This window comes from Linepithema humile, chromosome 3 (genome assembly GCF_040581485.1).
Source record: "Linepithema humile isolate Giens D197 chromosome 3, Lhum_UNIL_v1.0, whole genome shotgun sequence".
Classification (NCBI taxonomy): domain Eukaryota; kingdom Metazoa; phylum Arthropoda; class Insecta; order Hymenoptera; family Formicidae; genus Linepithema; species Linepithema humile.
The window spans coordinates 30,263,256-30,290,323 of NC_090130.1; the positions used below are offsets into that span (position 1 = coordinate 30,263,256).

Sequence of the window (27,068 nt, forward strand, 5' to 3'; positions counted from 1 at the left end):
TTGATGGTTCAAAAAAACGAAGATTATGCGATCAACTTAGAAATAAATATCTATGCAAATTTTGTCAACAATATCGCTAAAGATTGCCAGCGCGGTGCTACAATTAATCATGATACGATTATATATGGCTCATAGCGCGATTGTCAGGACAACGTTCCTGTGTTGTTAACAAGCTGCACACACATTTGTCTTCAGCACAACAATACTATATCATACTAAATCATAATGTTAAATGCTCGGCGAAGATGTATGCCTTGGTAATCAAACGAATAATATCATGCGCAGTAGTTTTCACTGAGTATAACTACATATGAAGGAACTAAAAATAGCCAAGTTATAGGTGTGATATTTGCAAGTATTTTTATACAACAAGAATATGTTGCGCCTGTTCGAATGTTTTTTTATGATATGTGCTAAAAATGGAATACGCAAAGACAAAAAGAAAAGATTAGGTTGCTGCAACCATTTTATTTGATCTTGCTGCGTTGATAAAGTTGTAAATTACTGTTATCCGTCGTGAAGACTCACTTTTTTATCCGCAATTCTCTTAATCTTTTACCGACCGTTTTTTTACCGACAATTTCTCGATATCTGTAAAATCTACCAACAGATATCGCGATATTAGCAAAGTTATGCTATAAGTGTACATTGCGGTAAACTTCTGACATTATTTCGTTCTCAATAAAGTTTCGTCCAATATAAAAATTTTGTTATGCTAGCAAATATACGTCTCTGCGTATTCAAGTTAATACGGAAGAAAGTCTTTTAATTATATGTTTAAACGTATGCAAACCACATTTTTTAAATCATTATATAATATTATAATAATTTTATAAAATCACTGCAACTTTCCTTGCATTCGTGAAATAAAATTTTATTCTTTGATTAATTCTGTTTAAATAATAATTGTTAATTTTTGCATTATGTTACGAGTATAATATTCATTTTATTTTATATTGTATATGATCAGATAAAATAATGATCATATAACGGCAATAAGTGTCTTTATATATATCTTTAATCTAAAATGTACCACCATTCCCAAATATTTAAAGAGAAAATATTCAATTTTCTCTTAAAAAGAATGATGAAATGCCAATTTGGAGTATAATAAAGATTTTCTTGCAAATTATACTATGTAAAAGCAAAAAGTTAACAAAATCATATTCTTTATATAAACTTTACTTAAACCAAAAATTTTATTTAACGTTTATTTAAGAAAATATTTCTTGTTAAAAAAGCTGTTTTAATGATTTTTGCTGAGATAAAACAATCTCCAAATTCATATTTTAGAACGCATTGCTCAAATTTTATTCGTAACTATTGAAAAAACAACGATTGCTTTTATGCAGCAAGGAATGAGCGCGTTGCAATAAACTAAGGAATAAAATCCATAAAAACGGCGCGACGTTACGTCCTCTTGAATTAGCGTTTGCATAAGTCATTTTATTGCCGGCGACGACCCCGAAGCTGGCCACCCCCCCGATGCGAAAGACAGAAGGACGGCGATGAGGAGGGTGGCCGACACAGTCCGTATGGAATCTTATCAATATTATCAGTGGACATTGCGCGATACCGCGAGATAGGTGCGAGGGGGAAAGTAGTATACGGGACGACGGGGCGGCTTGTGGTGTAGCGGGTGACCCTGGGTGGGGATGTGTTTCACGACGCAGGCGCCGTGCATGAACATTCCCCCCCGTTACGTACCGACGTCGCCGGCGTCGTCGTCGTCGTCGTCGTCGTCGCTGCTGCCGCCGCCGCCGCCGCCGTCGTCGTCGTCGAGAGAGAGACGTCGACCCGTCTCGCGCCTCCTCTCGCGTTCTCAGTTCTCCGACCGAACACACGACGGCGAGAGACTCGCGAGACTCAGGTGAAGCGACGGGGATATCGCGTCCACGGGGGTTGCGAGTCGTAATCGGTCACAGCCGAAGCCGCGGTCCTTAAAAGACGCCTCGAGACGCCCCTCGTGTGCATCGCGACGGCAACGAGGGGAAGAGGGAGGAACGACAAGCACGCGGACGGAGCAACCAGTGTTCGGCGACCTTCCTCTGGAGAGCGAAGACGGTATCAGGGAGCGAGGCAGGTGTCTCCACCGACGACAGAGGACGACCCGAGAGGGTCGAAGAGCTCGCGAGGTCAGTGAGAGGGCATCGTATCTCCGCGATTCGGTCTGTCGACCTGCGAAGGCGTGGTGGGTCGTTTCGCAACGACAACGCGACGATAACGCAGCTCCACGAAACGCCACGTGAAACGCAAGATTGATAGTGAAATCGACTGCAAGATGTGCTAGGTGAATCGGAGTATTAACAAGATAGGATACCGTGACGATAAAATCGAGGACAGACGAGTGAAGGGATAAGTTTGCTCCGCGAATTGTTATGTGTTACGCGAAAACCTTGACCGATCTCCCGCTGACATTTCCCATAACGATCTGATATCGTCGCGTGTCTGTTCGCGTGAGTGATTCGCGAGAAGCGTCGCATGCAGCGGATTTCACGGGGATCGGCGTGGCTGTATGAGCCGAGGGGGATTCCGAGAGAGACAACGACGGTGGTCGGGCATGGTCGCGGAGGATGAGGAAGAAGTACAAAAATAGCTGTCCCCGTGGTTGAGCGGAGATGCACAGCTGACCGGTCGCGTCAGAGAGATAGAGAGCGAGAGAGAAAGAAAGAGGGAAAAAGAGGTAGGAAAAGAGAGAGGGAGGGAGAAACAGCCGGACATTCGATTAACGCTAGCGAGTGCTGCGTCTCGCATCGGGACGACCGGACGAGGAATCGATCCGATCGCGGTATTCCACGTAAACTCAACTGCAAACACACCACGTGCCTTTACCGTCGTCGTGACCCGTGGACGCCTCTACTACCCTGGGCGTCGCGACATCGTCCTCCCCCTTTTTCGCACGGCCGTCGACTCATCGCGCGAAATCGAGCCGTTTCCGACGAACACTTCCTCATTCAAGCACGCAAGCGATCGAACGGCGACGTTGTGGAAATGTCCGAGCCATGCGCCTCTCCGAGACACAATCCACAATCTGCAATCTCGGTTGCCGCGAAATCTGACTTCGATCCCACGAGGTCGAACGAAACTCCCGAACATTGCGGAGGAGTGCCTGTGGTCAGCAACGTAGATTCCTTGGATGCAACGTGGATCGAAGCCTCGAGATTGCTGAACCGCATCGCAACGTCATCGCCTTGGTATTTTTCGACCGCACTCGGGTGCGCGATTGCAAATTGAATAGTGATAATTCGGCGCGTGTCGTTTGGCTTTACGCAGCGAACAACGTCAATCAAAGCGATATGAGACGCTGCCGGCGAGAGAAGACAAATCGCGTCGCGGACGAGCATCGCCGGCGAACGATCGAGTCGTCATCATAGCTGATTCTAAATCATCGACGACAGCGCGACGATCCGCGGAATCCCCTGGCCGCCAGCCGCGTCCTGGAAGTCGTGAAAACGCCGGCCTGCAAATCATATCCTCACTATAAATAGATGTTTTCTCGCGTGGATCGCGTCTCTTAAGCCACACACGCGCCGCGACGCACACTGGTACTGGCAGCGCATGTGACACGTATGTCGACCATTCGTCAAGGTGGGACCGATCTTTCCGTCGTCCTTGAATCGACGACAGGGGAAATCATCTGCGCCGGCGACCTTAGATATATATCTAGATAGACGAGAACCCCGGGTCCAAACGAACGCGCGTCGGCAGATAGAAGATACATCGAGCCTTTCGCGTGCGAAAACCCACAGCCGCGCTCTCAGCAGACAGTTTATTCGGTGCTAATATCGATATCGACGACGACGAGCGAGACCAAAAACAACGACACCGACATCTCGGTGCTTTTAGCCGACGAGTCGACACGAAACGGAAACATCCTGGACGACGGAAGCTCTTCTTCGTTTAATCTCGCGTCACTCTTTCGTATCGGTTAAGAAGCCTGAAGAGAACAACGGACGAGCGCATCGTCCGACGAAACAGCAACGAAATTCTTTCCTTTGCCTTCTCTCGAGTCAAGTCGCGTTATCTTACTCTGTCTTACGGCTGATCACTATGCTCAACTCGTGCTGTGCTTTTTTCTACCGTGCTCGTGCCGCATTGTACGCCGCGAGTGTTTTCCTAGTGCTTTAGTGTTACTACGCGGTATATATTAATTGATAGAAATAGGGCCCGTTGCGCCCACGGTCGAACGCGGAAGTCTCGACTGCCCAGATATCTGGGTAACCTGTTCCTGAGATGCCTGTTAGACGGGGTCACGTGGCGCCTAGAACTACGATTATCGAGACCATCATCAGGAAGTTCGATACGCACGGTGAGTCAATCGGATAGAAATCGCGCGATCGTGCGCCCTCGTGAGCTCCGAAATGAGCGACAAACTTCTTCGATGATGACGAAACGATTGCGCAAGTAATGACGCGACGATCGTTTTATGCAGGCAATTAGTTCAAATAAAACTGTAATTCCGGCACTGCAGCGCGGAATAATCTGCTAGCTGCATTTCACGCGACAATATCGATGTCATTGCATAATATTATGTTAATTATGTAAATTATGATAATGACGTTTCCCTGTCGGTGCCGATGAATTCGCCGGTTTTACTATTTAATGCACACACCGAGTGATTTATCTAGCACAGAGTCATCAATGTCATTAAGAGACTTAAGTCTTTAATGAACGTATTAGTACGAGTGCGGAATATTATTTCATTTGATTATCATAAATTTCCATAATAACACGTGTTTTATTATTATCTTGTCCATTTATTCGAGATCGATCGAGTTTATTAATACGCGAAACTTGAAAATATATATTCTTATAGATTAACAATCAGCATAATCATTTGCATATAAATGTCGGTGCGCTTTGTTTGTTACCGCGAACGGTTTTCTTTAAAGGTCAAGACGCAAAAATGCGTTCCCGTACTCGTACGACAGGAATGTCCTCTTACAGAAATGGAAACGTAATCGAAGTATTGAGAAATGCACCGGCTGAGAGAAATATGCGGTACGTGCTGACTTTGAGGCAGGAGTTCATTTTCAATATTATGTAAAACATCCTGACTGTGGTGAGGAGCGAGTATACAAGGGCTCGGTTAAATGGGGGAAAGGGGTAGCTCTATGTCACAATGGGACAATGCATGTCACTGGCAATATCACTCTAGAAATGCCTCGAGTCCTTGCGGGAGGAGAAGCTGGCGCGAGAGGAGGATCGAATTCATTGCGGGAAGGAAGAGAGATAGCGGAAGCGTGGTAGCGCGGGAGGAGGGGGGGAACACTGACGATTTCTTTTGCATAGTCGCGATTTACTGACAAGAATGCTTCTTGAGAAGATTGCTTGTTTAGATAAGAATTTCATGCATCTTACTACACAAGATTGCAATATTTACAATTTGCAATAGAATGTATGTTTTCATATCGCAAGGTGAAAAATGTGATGTATTTTCTGCTTCGCGCATGGTGGTAGAACCATGACCGTTTTATATTCGCACAACTTTTACAAATAATATGTATCTACGCCCCAGTTATTGACGTACGGGTTAAAATTGATAGTGCGCTAGTGATATATGATATCAATACTTTGCAATTTATATGAAATACACAATATCTACTTTCAATATTATAATTCAAGGCTATCTGATTGAATCATTAGGTAGTATGAAAATTATTGCATATTTATACGCTATTATTATGACGAAAACACGATACATCTCACAATGGAACTCATTGCTATAACAAAATGCTAATATATGCATTCGCGCGTAGTTAATATCGAATTTCTTTGAATTTATGAAGAAATTTGCGTTTTCACTTAATATGGAACATTGTGGAGATACACGGAGCAGATTGAGAAATTATTCTTACGTACACATTTTAATATTCTTTAATATTGTGTTCTTTTACATTTTTATAAACGTAAAATAACATCTTGTGTACCGTTGTAAAATGTACAAATCTTGTCATCTGTTTAAATGCAATTCTGCAGATTGCATTCTCTCAGGAAGACTAGCGAGGATTAAATCCTTTAGAAAGGCCGGAGAATTCTTTGAATGGAGGATTAGTTTACGCCAAACAGAGCTACTGTTTTCAGATTTACTTCTGTGTTTCTTATCTTTTCTCATACAATTCTTGCCTGAAGAAAGATAAGAAGAACGCAAGTCATATATAATATTCTATTATCTGGATATTTTTAATTATTACAAATGGACTGACATTCGGGTCATATTTATTTATTGGCACTAAGATAGATTCCTCAAAATTTAATATTGCGCTGACTGCAGGAAGGCAAAAATAAGGTCAAGGGTCGTAATGTAATTGGATAATTTTGGAGCAATGCGTTCTTTTATGAGCAAAAACCCTAAATATGTTGGCAGTAAATGGAATTATTTTTATCGTATTACAGATTGGAGAATTCTTAGCTCGCTTAATTTAATAAACAATACGTTACACATTAACATTGTCTCGATTAAAGCAAATGTTGCTTTAATCTTGTTTAATCGTTGAATAAAAAGACGCAATTCTTTTCAGCAATGAAAACTTCGTCAAACGAAAATGTCAAGTCACTGGCACACGATAGAAAAGTGAAACTCGTAATATGATTGGATTATGATTCCAATGTATTGGATTTCCGTCGTCACTATCGGTTCAGTAACTTTTCCAAGATTGCCATAATTGTAATTTTCTTGTTGCAAGACTAAATTAATTTTTAACGCTCACATTTTTATTTGACAACGTAAATATAAAATTTATTATACTGTTGGCATCTCATCCTTTTATCTTTGCGAATTGACACTATTAAATGCAACATCAAAGTATTACTTTATAAAGTAAAAATTAAATATTAATTTATATATAATTATAATACTCGATGCTAAAAATGAAAATTAAACCAGAAAACTCCCAGTAATTGCAATATGTATCATAGTTATGTGACATAGCGCGCGTGTATGAGATGTTACGATGTTGAGAGTTTGAAAAGCCGTTTATCGCAAAAGTGTCTCGGACCATTCCTGAATCCCGCGTGCTCTTGAAAGGCCACTTTGTGTCATCGCGCCGATGGCAATCGATGAGCCTTCCAGCTCATTCATTTTCCACTCGTTTCCGTGCTACTCGCCGACATTCACGGAGAAAGACCGCACGACGAAATCACGTTCAATAAGCTCGTCTGCGATGAACGCGAGGGGGAGGATGCCTAGTAATAGGCATTAACGCGATAACTTCTCTCTAGAGGGAAGACCTTCGTGCACCAATTTATATAATAAAAAATATGTATGTGTGCCAGTCAAGTCGCGGCTTCTAATCTGACGTCTCCTCTACAGCACACCGGCTGTCCGTCCCCGGCGCGTTTACCCTTTTTTTTCTCCCTATTGTCTCTCTCTTGCCGCTTGCCACTCTCCGTCGCGACCTAATGACCCTTACGACAGATCGCTCCACGTGTGCTCGATATTCTTCACCTGTCCTCTTGAACGATAATCGAATACGACGTCGTGGAGCCGATCTATCTCTCCCACCGCAAACAGCGATAAATTACATCGCTGCCGCAGTGCCGAAAAATTAAACAATTTGAAGAATACTCGCGGGAAAGTGGACGTGAAATTTTGTGAGAAATTGATTTCTTCTGCCAAATAAATAGCAATCCCTCTCGAATGCCAAATCCCTCTCGTTTCCTATTTTCCGCAACGTAATCGGTCGGTTTTCAAGACGACTCAACTTAGATTCGCGCTTCCTTTTATTTTAGGTCCCGGAGGATATGCTTGACTTTTTTCATGTATTAAAAAGGTCTGCGGACTTCATGGAATTTGTGGAAGTTTAAGGCATTTGAGTTGCATCTCTTTGACCTTTAGATGCGGAAAAGAGCATTTCTTTGTATAAATGTCGAACTCCGATATAAAAGTCTAACGCGCTTTATTACAACTACGTGCTGTCGTTCCATGCGCTTTATTGAAAGAACGATAATCAAAACCAGATTAAACAAAATAAGCAATATAAAAATGTTTTAAAATGCAGTACCATTAAATACCCGTTGCATTTTTTTTAAATAGAGCTTTATTCGCATAATAATATTCGTCGATCTCGCGTTTCCCGAATGGTATTAAATTGCAGATTTTTTCAGGAGTATCTGAATTATAAATGATTATGATATTACATTTTCGAGTAGGAAATTAAAATATTATGAAGTGCTATATTCTTCGTGGCGGATACCGATCGTGTTCGGATACCATTCGTGTCAAGGGCACGCTAGGTTCGTTCGGCGAGCATCCCGAAGTGTGCGCACGCACGCAGGATAGACAGCGGACAGAGGAAACTGAAGCCGACGATGTGTGACACCGAGAACCTGGCACGAGCTTCCCATTTCGTGTACGAAGCTATTAAAAGTCGACAATCGGGACTACGGCGCTTAGAATTCTCTTTTCGTTTCGTCCGCGTGGCGAGCTTTACCACCAGCCTTTATCTCGAAGCTACTTAATTTTGCGGAACAATAAACGGTGATCTGTCATTCCGATTCGTCGACAGAAGCAATAGATGCGCTGTCACTCACGAAAATATCACGCTCGCGTGTTCCCGGTGAACTCAAGCCGGCGTGCGATCTATTTCGGTAATTATGTGTTGCATGAATAATACGCTGAGATTTATTTTGTATCATTTTTATATGCTAATGAAATTTTACGAAGAATCAAATCAATCATCATATACTGAGACAGTTAATCAGTTTTAATTAGCGGTAATTTATCTTTCCCCCCCAGATCGCAATCGGGATATAAATGCAGAATGAAAATTAGACTTATCGCAGTTGATTGCTCAAGGCTGGCATAATCGACTCTAAGCGAAGAGAACAGGATTCTTTATTTAGCCACTTGAAAGTCCTTCCGACATTCGCGCGACTGAGCACTAAAAGTCACCGTTACGGTAGATCAATCAGCCATTTAAACCCCGGCGTTTTCAACCCCTTTGAACTCCTCGTCGTTTCGCCACCCACGATGCTTTTACACATCAAACGATGCGCAGCGTGTGATTTCAAAATTTCCATTAGACACGTTGATTCGATACGGTGCTTCACGAAGGATCGATCGAGAATTTCAAGAATAGCCGATTGATCCGCTTTTCCGCTTCATCTAATGCAGAAAATTATAACAAACGTCTCATTGTTTCCACACCGCGATGTACCGCAATATTTTCCAATGTCGAAGCGTGATAGAGAAATTATACAAAATGAGTGTGTTCGAAAGTATACGCTATAGCATTAATGTAGTTTTTTTTAGTCAGCGATTTATATTTAAATTGTTTTTTTTTCACGCAACTCACGTAATCTCATTTTTCTGTCGTTACTATTTGTTGTCACACTCGACGGCCAGCGATTTTTCATTTTTGGTGACTTGAAAAGATTTACACACATCGCGTTTCGCAAAAGTTTGCGCGCTATTTCATCGAAACCGAGTGGATGCGGATCGATTAGAGATCTCGCGAAACCTTGACGACCTCGAATGACCTACTTTTGTACTCTACCTCTTGAAAATCGTGAAAAAACGCAAACTTCGGCTTTGACCGTCTTCTCTAACTCCAAAGCAGCGAGAAAGTTTCTCCCGATGACAATGACTCCGGCGAGTTAACGGAAATCATAAGGAATCGCAGACGGATCCGCATGATTTCACACCCGTGGCGTGACACGTGTATATCGAAAATTTTGGACGAATTTACACGCACGCGCGCGTGTAAATTCGTCCAGAAAGTTTGGACAGCTACCAAGATGGATATTTAAAATTCTCCACAATTCCCGAGCATCCGCCAGACTCTTTTTTTTTTTCTCGGTGATTCGTGACGACAGCCGTCCGCAGAGTATATCGTAGTGCGGGAACCGATAGAAGAAGTACATTTCCTAATGAATTTGAACACGAAATGTCTGTGCCAGGAAATATCTGATCAAAAATCCACCATTATTTTTCACTCCACGTTACATCTACTTATATTCCCTTCATTTATTAATTCATTCGCAGTATCTCTTACTACCCTTTACATTGAATATTATAAAAATTACATTAATAGGAATACTTACATTGAATACTTTAATATTTGTTATATTAAAAAATATTTACAAACGATCATAATAATTTCTTTATGGTATTTCAACAGATCATGTAATGTTTCTGCATCTCCTTAAAATATTTTATTTCTCTCATTAGAATGATCGGGTAGGAACGTGATGTTTGCCGCCACAACGCCACGAATTTGCCGCAGTCCGCGTATGTTCGGTGATCATGGACAATTTTATCATCGAACTATTTTTCACTAACCTCGACCCCGAGATCGGTGTTTGTGTGTCTCTCGGCTCAACTACGTAGTTACTTATTTATTAGCACTTTGCGCCTAGTATGCGTAGGTCTATTTTTAACCCTCTTTTGGTTGAGACATTCACGGAATTACTTCGGCCACGTGACAAACATACGTTTGTCACTTCCCGACGACAACAGATAAATCGGCGGGCCTATAATGCCGGTCGAATAGTTTGCATATTTTTACGAGAACGAAAAGTTTTATATTTTAGCAAAACAAGTCCGCGCAAACTCGCGGAACGGTACGCGCGTATTGAAAACTAAAGCTCACGATCAGTCAAACACGTCGATTTCTTAGCCCTCAAATACTTGACACCTACGCGTCAAAATGGCTTATTCTGAGTTTGCTGCAAAAATTCAGAGCTTAGCGAGAGGTATTTCCGCATTAAAAATAAACTTAAAGGAAAGTGAGAATTTTCAGATTTGTTAAGTGTTAAAAAGATGTTTCTCTGACATATTGGAGCGTTCGCTTATTTATCATAACGCAATTGGATTATCCATAATATTATTGTCTTACAATAACTACATGATAATTAATGTTATTTAACTTGGCACTTAACGCGTTCAAAATTTTGTCTTCGAGTTTTCGTCACGTCAAATAAGACGAAGTACCGCATTAAAATATATCTCACACACTAGAATCAAATAGATTGTCAGGAACTGAAGATACGCTGATGTTGCAACTTTTATTTCTTTTATGCATCGTCTAACTGCCAGATGGATCAACTGTTTATTTTGCTCGATCATACGAGAGGCGTGGAAGAGATCATTAATTTCGGTATGTTTCCTTTTCCCAGTGGGATACAGTAGCTTTGAAGATTGCGTTAATACGAGACGAATGTGTCTGCAGCGTTCAGCAGCGTAGCGATAGTTGCACTTCACGCAGTTTCTCTTTTGAGTATCCAAATTATGAAATTTCTTTCCAATTTTCTCCATTCTTGCACTAGAAAATATCAAGCATTACGTTATATATGTCAGTGTTCTGAATCCTTGCTCAATATGCCTATGTTAATAACAAATTATTCCTCAAACGACGATTTTATATGAGAGAAATTATGTCGAATACATAAACTTTCTATTTGTAAAGTAAATTTTCTATTGATTCGTTTCTAATCCGTACATACAGCAGCATGTTCAAAGATTCTTAATTTATCTTGTAAATTAATTAGTATACGCTGCTGCGGTCTTGCATTTACCAGAAACACTCTGATTCGTCTTTACGAGCGACTTTGATGCCGTTAAATCGCCTCGACAGACTTAATTATTGCACTCTTCGCGATTTGCTTGCAATTTCAAATTCACGTACAGTTCAAGAGATCGCAAGTTTATTATTTTTCGTCGTGATTTCCTTTGAATCGTTCGTTCTTCATACGGTTTCGGACCTTGAAAGCGTTTCAGCAATTGCTAATAAAAATTATCATTTTGCTTCAGCGTCACGCGCGATACGTATCTGCGTTTTCATACACCAAACAGTTCTCTAGCTTATTTTTCTTCGACAAAATTCGGCAGTTTAATACCGAGTTATCGTTGTATCTCGATTGGTATTCGCGATTCTCCGCGGGATCAAAATAAACTGCCGCGTAAAACGAAATCACATGTTCAATTCGAATCAATTCTCAGATTAATTTCTTATGTACGTCGCTAAAATATCAACTATAGAGGCATCGGTTATCGCACTAAAATACAGTGATTGATACAGCATCATATTTGTTTAAATCGAAATCTGCTGAAACGCAATTGATACTCGTTCCCTTCGTTAAGTTTCAAGATAATTTCAAGTTTTTCGCCTAATGACGCAGGCGCCTGAAATATTTCGATGGCTGAGTTACATTTCGCTGATCTTAAAGTTGTCGTTCTTTCGTAGAACTTCTATTTTCTTCTGTGCCACGAGTATATAGCGCAAATGCGTTCTTGGCACCGAAAACGAACTGCATTCTTCGTCAGTGTCCCGCAGCAACTTGACAAAACAAAATGATCAGCAACGAAAAAAATGGCAAACAATCGAAGAGACACTTCGTCGATCGAGTTCTTGACTGTGTCGTTAGAAAACATATATTCTAACATAAAAATGCACAATTTAAATTTTACTTTATTATTATCTAAAATTCTCAAAATTTTCCTAATCAACGCATTTCTTCAATTGTTTGAACTTAATTAAAAAAAACAAATTACATTATTTAAAATTTCTGAAACTTAACTTATTAGAATCTGAGTTTTCCATCGCTAATGCCTCAAAGCTTATTAGTATCGCGAAATTTGTCCGAAAAGAAAATAGAAAATCGACTTTACATTTGACTTTGTTAAAAATTTAACGCGACAAAAAGAGGAATATATAATGCGCGAGGCTAAACCCGTTTACGATTAGATTAGCGATTCAAAGAGACAAGGGCGGTCAGTACGTACGCAAGCGAACAAAGTAGTTCTTGCAGCTAAGTGACATCCTTGGCAAAGGGCCACAACAGCCCTGCCGTCAATGCAAAGTTGGCGAATTCTATTTCTAGTCTATGGCCGATAAACTTGCCGTGATGAGGCGCGTAAAAAGAGATCTTGTGCTTAAGTGGTCCCCATTTACGTTGCTACTTTCGTATTTCTTCACCGTTCGTTCTCATTTGCTCTTGAATTCCCCTCTGAAATCGACGTATCCGATTTTCCAAACGATTTTCGTCTCACGATAATTTTCACAAGGTTATCGTAAAGGTTTCAATGCGTAGTGCATTTTTCTTGTGATGCTTTTATAGTGGTGTAAAGCCTTGCTATGGATCGAAGCGAAGAAACTGTTATTCAAGTGCGAAATAAAATTGAAGCTTATGTGTACGGAAAAAATAAACGGAGGGATACACCAGTACAGTACGATTAACGATAATGCGAAGCATTCCAACGTTACATTTGTAATAACAAGAGCGTGATTGTTCTCTAAGTTAAAGTGCTCCTCTAATTATATTTACGCAAATTGGGAACTATAAGCATTGGCGTATTACTCTGTGCGCATCGTAATGCACTTGTGCGAATGATAATGCGAACGATAATGAGAGCTCAAAACGAAATAAAACGGGTCGCTGCATCCAGATTTTCGCAAATAAGCTTCGTTAAGCTATATTATATTATTTTATTTTCTACCTTTCTCTGCAAAAATATAATTTATGAATATAAATTTTTTTAAATTACAAAAGATTATCGACGAAAATTTGATACTTAGTTTTATCAGCTTTTATCGAAGGAATCATCAAATTTAATGCAAGGCAGTATAATCTCAGTGAACTTGAAGTTTAGATATTTTGTTGATAAAACGGTTATATTCGCGAACTTATGGTAGCTTCTGCAATTTCATCGCGTTATGTAAGTAGAAAAATGTGAACGATCAATCTCGCTTACATGACAGCGAACAATGTCTCCGCAAGCTGAAGCGCTAGAAACAGTATTAATCACAATTAAAATATGGCTCGTAGAAGGTGCCGCTTTAAGTCCTATTTCTGTAACGTTTATCTCGACAGTCGTAAATTTTTTATCCAGATCACTTGACGAGGCGCCTTTCAGATACATCTGGCGTTCTTGCTTTATGCGAAAAAGTGAAGTAGTACTGTGTTATAAAATTATTATACAGGGTGTCTCAGACTAACCATATTGCCTATCAATAGCAGATTTCGGAGGTTGAGGAGACTAAATTTTTTATACCAAAATGTCGAGACTACAGTAATTTTTAAATGTAAAGTGTTTAAAGTTGAACAATTTAATTGTTAAAAATTCATACGTTTAAACACGTCGCATATTAATTTTTATGCTTTTATGAGAAATTTTTGTGTGTGTGTGTGTGTGTGTGTGTGTGTGTGAAATTTGTTAACGAGTGATATGGTTGATCTGAGACACCTTGTATATTTTACAATCTATTTTATTTTTTAATTTATTCTCTGAACAATATTAAAATAAAACAAATTGGATTCACTTACCGGCACAATGCGCAGCAGCAAAGTTGTTTACAAGTTGATCTGTAACATACAAAGTACATGCAGGTTGTAGCAGTGTTTAAAATAATTTTTTGAAAAATAATTATTATGCACATAAACTTTCACTGATATTTCTTACAAATATAAGTCTAATAAAAGAATTATATATTTACATCTAATAATCATAAATATTAGATTGCAAATTTTTTACTGAATATTTCAAAGTTTCTATGTGCGTTACATTACATAATATTTTACATGCAATACTTTGCAAATAACAGATAGATGGTTATTAGATGTAAATATATATTTCTCTTATTAGATATTTGCATGAAAAATGAGTAAAAGTTTATGTGCATAATAATTATTTCCCAAAAAATTATTTTAAATCTGGATGCACTTTATATGTTATAAATCAACTTGTAAATAAGTCCGCTGTTGTGCATCGTGTCGATAAGTTAATACAATTTGTTTTATTATAATATTGTTCAGAGAATAGGTTGAAAAATAATGTGAAATATACAAGGTGTCTCAGATTAACCGTATCACTCGTTGATTAATAGAAGATTTCTAAAGTTTCTCATATGATAAAAATATAAAAATATAAAAATATAAAAATCTATGTGTGATGTGTCTAAACGCATAAATTTTTGACAATTGGATTACTCATCTTTAAACATTTTACATTTAAAAATTACTGTAGCCTTGATATTGGCATAAAGAATTTTATCCACAAATAATCTTCGGAATCTATTAACAGGTGAAATGATTGGTCTAGAATACTCTGTATATGAAATTAAAGATATTATTGTGTCAACTACATTTGTATAAAAACTAGTATGATTTTAAAGCAATTTCAAAAGGCAGTGTATTGTGACGCGATTATATAAAAATCTCAACATTGTATTGATAGTACATCGACATTAGAAATCAGTCTGTCTCAGCGTCAATTAAGAGATGTTGATAATGCATAACAATTATTAAGGAATTTCTTGAGTGGCATGAAATCAAAATTGCACGTCGTGTAGCATTTGGCTGTAACGTAATACCGTGTCGTATCTCGCGCCAGCATCGGCTAAGAGAGCTTAGTCACGCAATATTCAGAATGATCGCATTCCAAACGCGCTTCATAATATTAATTAGTGTGCTGCACCACGATCGCTTCTAGAAGAACGAGATAGGAACAACCGATGTGAAAGCGCGAAAGCGAGCAATAATTAATCTGTTCTGGTATCTTTAATCGCAGACGACCTCGCGAAGACTGGAACCTTGCAATCGATATCTCGCGTCTGCTGTTAGAAAATAATCTCATATCTCTACTTAATTATTAGTACGATAAGATATTCAATTAAGGCCGTCTTTCCACGTGGCAAAACTTATGTGATGAAAGATAAGTGCAAAATTTATATGACGAATTTTAATCCTGCATTACATATCCGCACTTTTAATCGCAGATTTATTACATTAACCTTTTTTACGGATGTATTTGATCAAAAAAATGCTTGCAGCTGCCCAAGCTTAGGTTTCTAACGCATTGCTGTAATATTAATAACTATTACATTTGCGTGTCTACGTTACGGTGTAGCAATGATTATTATTTCATCGAGATTAAATATTAAACCGCTCCATATTAATTTGATTATCCGTGTCGACAGTAAGAGGGTGAAACATTCCTTCAATGTCTACTTTAACATTGAAGCAAATATTACAATCGTGTAGAGTCGAAATAATCTAATAAGACGTAACTGCAACACAGTACTATGAAGGGAGTCAGTCACGCAATATGCAAGGTGATGTTGTTCCGGACATCCGACGGCGCTAATCAACCTCACACCGGTGAAGGTTCGCGCACGCGTTCCGTTGTATTTTCAATTTCTGCTTCATTAAACTCGATTGTCCTTCGCAGAATGCTCAGGTACCGTAACACGGCGGAATATGAGGGCGCACCGGCCGGCGCTCGTGGCACGCAAAGCAGTTTGACGCTTGGCGCGGCTGACATTTCTCCTGGATTCTGATGTGCCATAACGCCAGCATTTGAAATGCACTTGAAAATGGTCGCGCGTATTAATATCTCGATCGCGTGCTAAACCCGCCGAAATATTCGACGAGCGAGAATATCCGTTCTCCTGTAAACGCGGTCGCATCAATCTGGGAAACGTCACGCCTGTAATTCGTTCGCGAAAAAATTGATACTGCAATATTTTTGCGCAATAGCTCGCGCGGCTAAAAGAACTTTTGCACTAGTTTCGTGTCATCCGTGAATCATTATTTTTCGTATTCCTAGCTTAATCGCCTTAAAGCGCGCTGCTTCTACGTCGTAGAATATTACCATTAATTCCCCGCTCTTTTAATCAAGATTTATGAAAAATTCTTTTCATTAGCCGGCTTACACATTAGATAAGAAAAAAAATATATATATTTTTTCTTATCTAATGCAATTTCTTAACGTGTAGAAAATAAAATGCAGAATTTAAAAAATTTATCCCTCCAGATTGCAATTTTTTTCTACTTCAATTTCATCTGTCCGCAGACCGCAATTTCTCGCATTGTTGGCCAACAAAAGCCCGAGTGTCTTGAAAGCGGTGTTTCTACGTATAGAACTGTCATTCGCGAAGCTTCGCATAACTGCTTAAGAGTGAGTCACACGCGTTTGATATAAATTCTTGGAAATGCGTGACTGCGGCGTCGGCGTCGTCGGCGGCGGCGTCGCCAGCTGACGTGCCGCACTTTAGTTTGTCAACAGGAAATAAAGTCGATTGCTCCGCGGTAGAATAGGAAGACACGATGATCCCCGCTACTTTTGGATACAGTCGGATAATTCGCGTCTCTTTTGACGAAACACGCGTTTCGACGACGGAAAACGACGGGCAATCCGCACCGTCTCGGAAAGCCGACGGTTCCGCGGCAGACAGACGGCCTTAATGTTCGCGGCACGAAAATATTTTATGGTGTGTACTTTCGGGCTGTCGCCGGATTTAGGACGAAGGTCGACGGCGTGGCATGCCTCGAGAGCAGATCCGGCGATTTCGCCATCCGTGCGTTGCCATGACGATCGCGTGATCGATTTCGATCTCGCGAATCTCCAAACGTGCCGAGTATTCAGATTTCGACCGAACTACTCTCTGCATCGTGTTGTGACGTCAGCAGCAAGAAATGACGCGTAAACTTTTTGTGCAGCACACGTCGAAATAATGCTCGTGTTCGATAGAATGAACTCGTAACACCTGTCGGAAACATTTCCTCGGATAAAACGAATAACATTTGTTAAGAAGGAATAATACTATGAGATGCGTTTTTCGTAATGAGCCGCGCTACAACTGTTACAACTATTATATATATATATGTATGTGTTTGCTTTACGTTGCGTTCATTTGTAAGCGCGGACGATCGTGATATTTAAATGCCAGGTCGCTCCCGGCAATTATTGTTAACGAACGGTCATCATGTATAGGCTTTACAACGAATCTAGTTAAACTTAGATATTCCGAGAATACGCAGTTGCTACGTATTTTAATGATCTATTGAAGGTAGATTTAACGAAGCTGCCGCGCGCGCGCGCGCGCGACCGTCAACTATTATTAGAATGAAAATGTATCTGGTCTATACATGTTATCGCTTTCAGAATCTGCACATGCCGGAAAATGAAATCCATTTATCTCTGTCCGTCTAAAATAATGATACGCATTTTGCGAAACAATCGGTCCGTTTAAACCGTTTATCTTCTGATTTCTGTTGCAGATCGAAGCTTTTTAGTGGCAAACGCGCAACAGGGACTATGCCACATTATCTACTGCTCGGACGGTTTCTGCCGGTTGACGGGCTTCTCAAGGGCCGAGGTGATGCAGCGGCCGGCGGTATGCGACTTCCTCCATGGACCAATGACGTCCCCACACGCGGTCGCGGCCCTGCGAGACGCCCTCGCCGCGGGCGTCGAAAAGCACTTCGAGATCCTTTACTACAGGAAGGACGGTGAGTAGTGGCTGTTAATTACTTGCCAGTATTTCGACCGCTTGCCTCGTGCAAATACACGATGGTGTTGTAGCATGGTGATCCAAAATCTCGAGTTGTGTGAACAACAACAGCGCGATTGAGCAATCCAAAGCGAAAGCAGAGTAAGCAAAGTACATCTAGAATGTGCAAAATTTTGCGATATACTCTCTGATATATAATATGACAAAAAAATTTTCTGCGTCATTAAAATTCAATTTATCGTGCAGCGTGAAAAACCGAATAAAAATACTTGGACTTTTTGACTTTTTACTCGTCAGTCTATGGCAATTTAAATATGCATGTTACGCATAACTAATTAAGTTTAAAGTACTGTTCTTGCACATATCCTGGCGCCGCGAAACCGGGGGGGGGGGGCAGAGGGAGCGACCGTAGCCCCCCCTGAAATTTTTCTGTTTTCTTCAGGTATTTCATGATCGAAAATATCGAGTACCAAATATTTATATCAAAGATGGAAAAATGGGTTATTTTTTTTTTTTTTCCCTTTTTTTACTATTTATTCGTTCAATTGAAGTACACGAGGAAAATACACGAGTAACGAAAAAAATTAAGCGCATTAAGTTAATTAGAACAAAATATTTTTCGTACATTTATATTACCCACTAAGTGGCCTATTATTTGGTGTTTGAATGGAGTTACATACATATATATACATATTATGAATGTATTGTGTATCCCCTTTATAAATTTTGCCTCCTCAGATGAAAAATACTTCCGCGGCACCTGCACATATCTATATATGTAAAAGGAGAAAGAAAAGAAAAGTGGATATATTTTAATTTAAAGATAGTTAGAGAAAAAATTGTCTCCGCGAAAATCTGAATATGTTTGTCGTTATTTTAAAAACATTATTTTCATGACGCAGGAAACATTTTTTCCGTCCACCGAATAATGTCACGAAAACGTCTTGCCATTTCTGTCGTAGCAGCCGAGATAAACATCCGCACGAAGTGTCGCGCTAACTTTACGGTTATTGCCGACGGAAATAAATCAATATAGCGCGTTGTCTCACACGTAAAGATTTATTGGACGTTAGTAGCAAAGTCGCAAACGTAGTAGGCATCTTTCATTTCGCCATCTCCCGTTCTGAATCTCTCTTCGGTGAAAGAGGTATTATTAGAAATTTATGCAGAAACGCATGATATGAATCTACGCACAAATCAGTGATGGAAAATTATTTTATTTTACAAATGGTTTTTGATCTTATTTTAAAATTGATTTTTTACATTTGTTCTTTAGTCTCTTAACGTAGATTTGACTGATCTTTTAATTGACTACATTTTATTTTTATTTTTGTATTAAATAGTCTTGTGACTATGCCAAAATCTATTCATATTCAATTGGGAATATGTTTCTTTGAAACAAATCAGCGAAAAGACTTCGACAGATGTACAGTGAATGTAAGACAAGTTCCGTTATTTGGAGCAGGAAGATTGAATTTGTTCGCAGGCCAGTGGTTACTTCGAACTCGATTTTACCGTAGCGTCTGACCTTAGCCGCGGTGAAATCAATAGTCACCACTGTATAATTTATCATAGTCATAGTGCAGAACCTCCCACCTCACGTGGCTTCATATAGGTTTATAATAGCTAGTTTAACTTCTCAGATTTCGGACAACACCTTCATAAAAAAAATAATGAAATAATGTAATTCCATTTTGCAAACGAAGTTAGCGTCGAAAACTGTTTGAATGAAAAACGTACATGAATATCTAATAGCGATATGTGGCAGATCATCGACTACGTAAATGAAATAGTATGTAATAATTTATCAGCGATTAGCTGACAAGGCATGTAATTAATAGGTGCTGTGGCAGCGCAATTTGCACAAACACATTCTTATCTTGCTTTCATCTCTTTTCCCATGTTCCTCAGTGTCATGCCAACGCTGCACCGGAACAAAAAGTTTCCCCACTTTTCCTCTTTTCTCTCGCGCAAGATGGACGGGTACTCTGCCTTGTTGCGAGACGCGTTAATTAAGGGGTTTAATTAAACCTCGCTACGTAGGAAGATCGGAGTGTCGATGAAGCAAAACGAGCGAAGAGCACCACTACGAGCATCTGCAGTCCATTTTGCGAAGCAAAACACCGTGAATGTTAGCGTAAGAGATTCGCGGATAATTACGTGCCACAGTGATTCCACCCTTTGTTAAAACAATAAACTCCCGCGCTCCTCTCGGAGTACCGCGTATCACATGACGTTGATGGCCACTTTGCAAGCCGAAGGAAAGCGCACAATAGCTTCTCAGAAGTTGCTAAGAAGATAAGATAAAGACTATTTTACTGATGAAAGCAAATCCTAATCGTAGAGAATTTAAAACGTTTCTACGTTATTCAATACTCAAAAATTTTCGAATTTATATTGTTTTTGAAATTATATCACAGCAAGATAAATTGCCCCTCTCTCTCTCTCTCTCTCTCTTTGTGATTATTTTTTTCCAAAGGAATAAGTAAGGCAACAATTTCGCATCGTGACTATTATTGAACTACTATTGCATGTTGTATCGATTATTTCGCATCTGGCTCGCTTGGAGAGAATCGATTTACGAAACATAGAAAGCGCGTATCGCCGTGAGAATTAACGCAATGGGAGCTTTATAACTTGCGCGGCCTTGCACGGGTCTCTACCTGTGTTAGATGCAGTTACTGGCATGGAAAATTAATCAATGGACTGCCGAGTTTCGAACTACGACTGCGACATCCATTACATAGGTCTGCAGTTATAACTAATTATGCAAAACTTTTAACGACTGAAATATAGCATTGATAATTATGAAATTTAAGATGTCAAAAAGTATATATTTGCACTATCCCAAAAAAAAAATTATTGGAAAAAGTAAAGCAATTTCAAATATTAACCAATTTCATAAAATAGAATTAATAAATAAATGTTATCTCACAAAAATTAACTGTCAAAAACAGAAATAAATATGAAAAATGTCTTTTCGTAATATCGCGCAATGAAATAATGTTTTTTTTTTCTTTTTTTTTTTAACAATATTGAGTTGAATAATAAAATTACGTAGTTCACGAAAAGATAAATTGCCACTGTAACTAATCCATGACGAAGATGTATGTATGTAATTGGTAGTTGTCAACCGATCCGCTTTCGCGATAACGCGTCACACGGGTAAAAAAAATTATACATAATCCAAATTAAAAAGGACGATTAATGGACTTGGGCTATGAAAATTGCAGATAGATAAGAGTGAGCGTACATCAATTATCCTGTCATAGATATGGAAACGCCCATTCATTAACGCTAATCCTTTGGTGTTAAATGATACAGACTTGTCAAGGGACATTCCTGACAAATTGTTTTTACTTGAGTAAGAAAACTGTTAGACAAGTGTCGACTGGCAAACTGATTTAAAGTAAAACGTATCAATTTAATGCTTCTTACTATTATTTTTCATTATTTATAATTCAAAGATTATTTCTGTATCTCGATATTTTTCGTGAAAAAGAATTAACGCAAAATCTATTATTACAATTTGACCTGTTTACTCTGAAGCATCGCTATATTTGCACAAAGATTTCAATTTTTGTCGAGAACTCAATTTTTTACGAACTTGTATCGCCGCGGAATAAAGAATGAAATGAACCAATCGTAATTACATCACCGTGACATCTGGCCGCCGTTCTCTCTCCGTTCCGCTCGATCTCTTCCATTCGTCCGTCCTCTGCCACGATGGCCATTTCGCGAACGCCTCTCCTTCAGAGAAGCTCTCCCACATAGTTACGCAACACGCGGTCGCGAGGACGGTGTTTTGAGGTATCCAAGAATAGCTCCGTGCTCGTATTCCACCCCCTTCTCTCGTTCCTAAAAACACCTGCCTTCCCTCCTCGTCGTACTCCTTTTCGCGTGTCTCTCTCTCCCTCTCTTACACACACGACGTCGTTTAGTCAATGACATCACGGAGCGGCGCACGAACTCGCCCCTCCCGCGTATGCTTGGTCCACCGGTGGCATCTACCACGTGTGACGTCACCAACCGCCTACAGCACTCCTCCAACCCTTCCCACCCCACTCTACGGCATCGGCAGCAACGATAGCTGCAAGCTCGGCTCTGTGGCGTCACAGGACAACGACCCGGCGTGCTGGCGTTCGTGGCGTTTGCGCCATGGCCGGTCGATCGGCTCTTGTCGGGCCGAGGCTGCAAGCTGGCTCGATTTCGAAAGCCCCGCTTGTCGGGGAAAACGGCCGGCCGGCACGGCATCGCCTGAGATGCAAGCTTACAGTCTCCGCGGTGGCAGCGGGCCGAGCTTTTGCGTGTACGCAGACCGTTCTATCGCGAGAGAAGAAAATCTTCGTCGCGGTGTCATGGTGGAAAAAGATCTTTCACCGCGTTAGACAAATTAATTGAGCCTATGGCTTTTGGTTCAAAGACTCGTGCGGGTTTATCGCGTAAACTAGTGAACGGAATACTGCAGTATTTTTAGCGGTAATTTTAATATGTCGAATAGTTTATAAAATTGTTGAGATTAAAAATAAGAAATAATATAATTATTAAAAATTAATGCAATTATATTATAATGAGTGAAGAAATCGTTATATTTATGATCACGTGGTACAAGTATATGACTAGCGAACTGACGTAACTTTTAATTCACTGATCGAGCTTACAGCTTTCAATACTCTGGAAGATGTCTGAGCACGTTGGTAACTTTAATATACTAAATTTCAAATAAGAAAACCGATATTATAAACTTTTTTTTACTTTATAATATAATTATTAGATAATTAATTATTACATAAAGTAATTATTACTGTATGCATATAGCAATAATATTGAAGTCTACGTAAAATGAGAATTGCATGTGAGAAAATATTCTTTCGGTATTATAATGTTACAGTATAGTTTTTTTTATGATGTAAAATTTTACAGACGATTTTACAAAGATTTTAGAATAGCGTTTTCCACGCTCCAAATTTGCTTCGTTTTGGAAAACCACGCTTTATCAAAAGGTGTCGATGTATTGATCACGCGAATGCGCAATTTCGCGGACGCTGTGTTATCTCACCCGCTTGGTGAATAAATTCCGCTTCACGAAAAAAAATTTCGATAGCCTCTTTGTCGACCAGGATAAAATTTGCGCGTATCACATATTTCAAAAATATATATATATATATATATATATATCGATATATCTTAGATATATATATATATATATATATATCGATCCCCGGAAACTGTAAAATTTTAATTTGTCCCGATTGTCCCCGATGTGTTTACAACTGTCATTAATATTCTTGCCTGATTAATTACGGAACTTACTACTATACGTATCTAAAATCTGTCAATGAATAAAATTCGGATATTAATTTGCATTAATAATAACATATTTGTGGAATTACAAACATACATGACAAACTCACATTAAAGCATGATATAATATTATTGGAGTTTTTGTTCAAATTAAAAATTTTAATTTATTGCCTGTTATAATAGAATTAGGCCAGACATCATCATTAGAACCGTTGTAACAATTTCTTTGACAAATGCTTTTGAATATTACCTGTTGAATTTTCACGTACGTCGCGTTATGTAGGCGCGGCCGCAATTTCTACGTCCCAAGAGAACGGCGCGATGCGAGCAGCACGGGATCTGCTTGTGAATCTTTTATATTACACCAGCGAAGCTGTAAGCTCGATCGCGCTCCCGACAAGAGACTCATTCGTTCTCGGACCGCTATAGAGATTCCGCCGCTCTCGCGAAATCGATTTCCGGCCTGTTCATGCGAGGCTTCGTTGAATTCCGCCGGGAATTGGCGCGACTAAGAGCAAGCAATGAGCTGCAACTCGGGGAGCCCGGAAGAAGAGTAATGGATCTCCGAAATTGTAGGTTTAATTTATTTACTCTTACGATTATATAGCCCTATTTCTCTTTATGCATTTCCTAGAAAATGCACTTCATGAAAATAAAATCACATTCTCTTCCGCGCAAGTATATTTAATAATTTTTTACAGCAATTTAAAAGAACCGGCCATTTTGTTATTTAATCTTAAATTATTTATAGCTATATAATTTTTTCAAACACAATAGATGCGATTATAATGGCGATAGAACGCATATAATGATGCAAGTTACAGGCAAAATAAACCATTTACATTCCGGCTTTTAGAAACTCCGCAAACCAATTCTAATACTACTTTGCACATTCTAGTTTTTCTGCGCTCCCACTAACTTTCTTTATTTATACATCTAGATATTTGGCGAGAAAGTCAAGGTTACGCTTCTCCCAAGGTATATTTTTAGTATAGAAACGCGTAATTAATATTCTACATTGAGCTTTAAAATATCGACTCGACCTTAACGAAAAGTCCCAGCTTCTCGGACCCTCATTATTTGTAGTATTCTCAGACACTCGCAGAGTAAGTCTTTCTTGGAATTGAGTTTCCACGTCGTCCTCGTGATTTACGGGGCTGCTCTGACAGGAGGTTTTGATGAAATGAGCTTACCAAGCTTTACTTTGCGATCGTCGACAGAATTTCGACATCTGATGAACTTTTTATAGCATCGGAGAACTTTAAAATTTTGTTTGTAATTGCTTTTCTTTTTATATCCTCTTTAATTCCGAATTTATTGCTTAAAAAGTTCGTATAGATTCTCTTTGCTCAGGCGACGCGCAATATATACATTTCACAATCCGTAAGAAAGAAGATGACAGTTATGAATCTAAAGCAGTTCACCCCTTTTACTGCTGAGCTCTCTTTTTCTCTCTAACGATGAATTGCATTACATAAAGGAAGAGAGAAAATATAGTTTTCAGGCAAAAATGGAACGAAATACTCTTCAGCATCGTAATGTATTATTCCACGTGTTTATATCAATAAAATCGATCGAAATGTCGAAATAGAACGCATAATTAAAAATATTCGAAGCCTCTTTCTTCATTTAATATTATCCAACTTGTAACATTATCCGACTGTTGGAATTGAACATCCGATAATGCTTAAATAATTCACGAGCTTTTCCTGCTAAAGCTGGCCGGATGAATATCAAACTCACATTTCCTACTGTGCCATCTAATGCTATATTTAGTTCCACATTTAGCTCCACCGTCTCTTTCATAAGGCCGAAATTGCTATTTCCCATTGAAGTCCCGTTGTTAGGAAAAAGCTCGTTCGCGGGCTGACAATCTAAAGACGAGAGTCTAAAGACGATATTTTTGAGGAAGGTGACCGGAGGAGATGCCTACCTTCTACTCGAGCGAAAAGAGGCCACACGTTCAAAGGCACCGGCGAAATTAGTCTTGCTGACAATGTCACCTGCTACTTCCGCGAGTAAGAACACCTTGTAAGGTCGAAGGCAACGAGAATACAGAGAATACCGGGACGGCGAACTTCGCCTCGCGGGAAACGGGACGTGTTCGTCAACAAGAGACGAAAGTTTGATACGATATTTGTTTGCACAGTAAATAGCTTAACTCCAGTTCGATCCTCGAGAGAATAACGGCTGTATCTGTGAATCGTATCAATAATTTCAAAGACCAAACAAACGCTGAAATATTGCTCTTTATTTGCTTTCGAATAGACTTCACCTTCACGTTCGGAAAAAATTGAAAATGCACTCGCGGATGAAAATGCAGTTTAGTTTAAATTTTCGTGGAAAAGGACTTAAAGCACAATTTATTGACTCGCAAAGGGAACAACGCTCGCATTACATCCGACCTCTAAGATTTGTGATCCAGAATGGTGACATTCCTGAGTTATGATTAGACCATCTAAGTTCTAACTCTGGCCACAGGTGGACGGAAATATCTTTTCGACGAAGTGCACGATGTTCTATCGCATAATTAGGATCGATTAGCAAAAGAGAGAGAGAGGGAGAGAGCGCGCGCGCGCGCGCACGCGCGCGTGTGTGTGTGTGTGTGTGTGTGTGAGAAAGACTCGAAATTCGGGGTTTTATCCACTTTGTACGAAGACATTTTCCTAGGAGGATCGCCGGTCACGTGGCCATTTCTGGCAAGTGTACTGGTCGTCGAGTTTCGAGGCTGAATCTCGTAAGTACAGTTTGGAAAGGGAACGAGCTTGAGAAAGAGAGTGAAAATCGGCACGAGAGGAAGATGGCAGATGAGGAGAGGGATGCGGCAGGGAGAGGATAAGATAAACAAGGAGAGGAAAGGCAGAAGGGGTGGATAGAGAAAGAGAGAAAGAGCGTTATTTCTGTGCATCGCTTGGCCTGCACCGCACGCTGTCACGTCACAGGGGCATTGCACTCGTGACGTCACGATGGTACAGCGTCATCGACCAATTGGAGGTAGCCGTTAACCTATTAACCACTCGCTCGCACTGCGGTATCGTGACCTGACTCCGTTATCCGCCATTCGTCTCCCGGATATCGACACGATGTCATGAAACATACGGTGACTATCGGCAGAAGCTTTTCCGCGCGCGTCCAGTAGAAAAAAATTATCCGTTGTTCACAACACAATGCGAGATGCATAAAAATATGTGGATGAATTGAAAGGAATTTCATCTAAATTCCGAGAAATTTCAAGAGTTCTGTCGAATCTGCTTTCTGTCAAAATTAAGAAAAACCAAATTATCAGCAAAAAGAAATTTTGGTGCTCATACACGAGATGCAGTTAAAAAGCAGCCTACGAAAAATCGCTAGATCGGGGACAGACACCTGTTTTCGAATCACCGATCGCACCCCTCGCAAGGTCAGCCGAGAAAAGCGGTTAGATTAGAAAGGGCCATGTGTAAATTAGTATCGCGGATTAAGCGTGGACTTAGCTTATTTCTGGAGTGTGGCAGCGTCCCAAGGAGGGAGGGATACTTATTTATAGCGGTT

General features: G+C 39.8%; 1 protein-coding gene across 12 annotated transcripts in view; it reads left to right on the forward strand.

Annotated features, from left to right (window-relative positions):
- Positions 1 to 27,068, forward strand: part of sei (seizure) — a 103,566-nt gene that overhangs the window by 155 nt on the left and 76,343 nt on the right. For 5 of the 12 annotated variants that reach the window (XM_067351621.1, XM_067351623.1, XM_067351629.1 and 2 more), the window contains exons 1-2: positions 1,721 to 4,309; positions 18,001 to 18,231. In XM_067351621.1, coding sequence (XP_067207722.1) covers positions 4,234 to 4,309; positions 18,001 to 18,231 — 307 coding nt within the window. In that variant the 5' untranslated portion in view covers positions 1,721 to 4,233. Of the gene's footprint in view, positions 1 to 1,720; positions 4,310 to 18,000; positions 18,232 to 27,068 lie in introns of those variants that run through there. The other 7 variants (XM_067351625.1, XM_067351630.1, XM_067351624.1 and 4 more) reach the window with 3 other exon arrangements.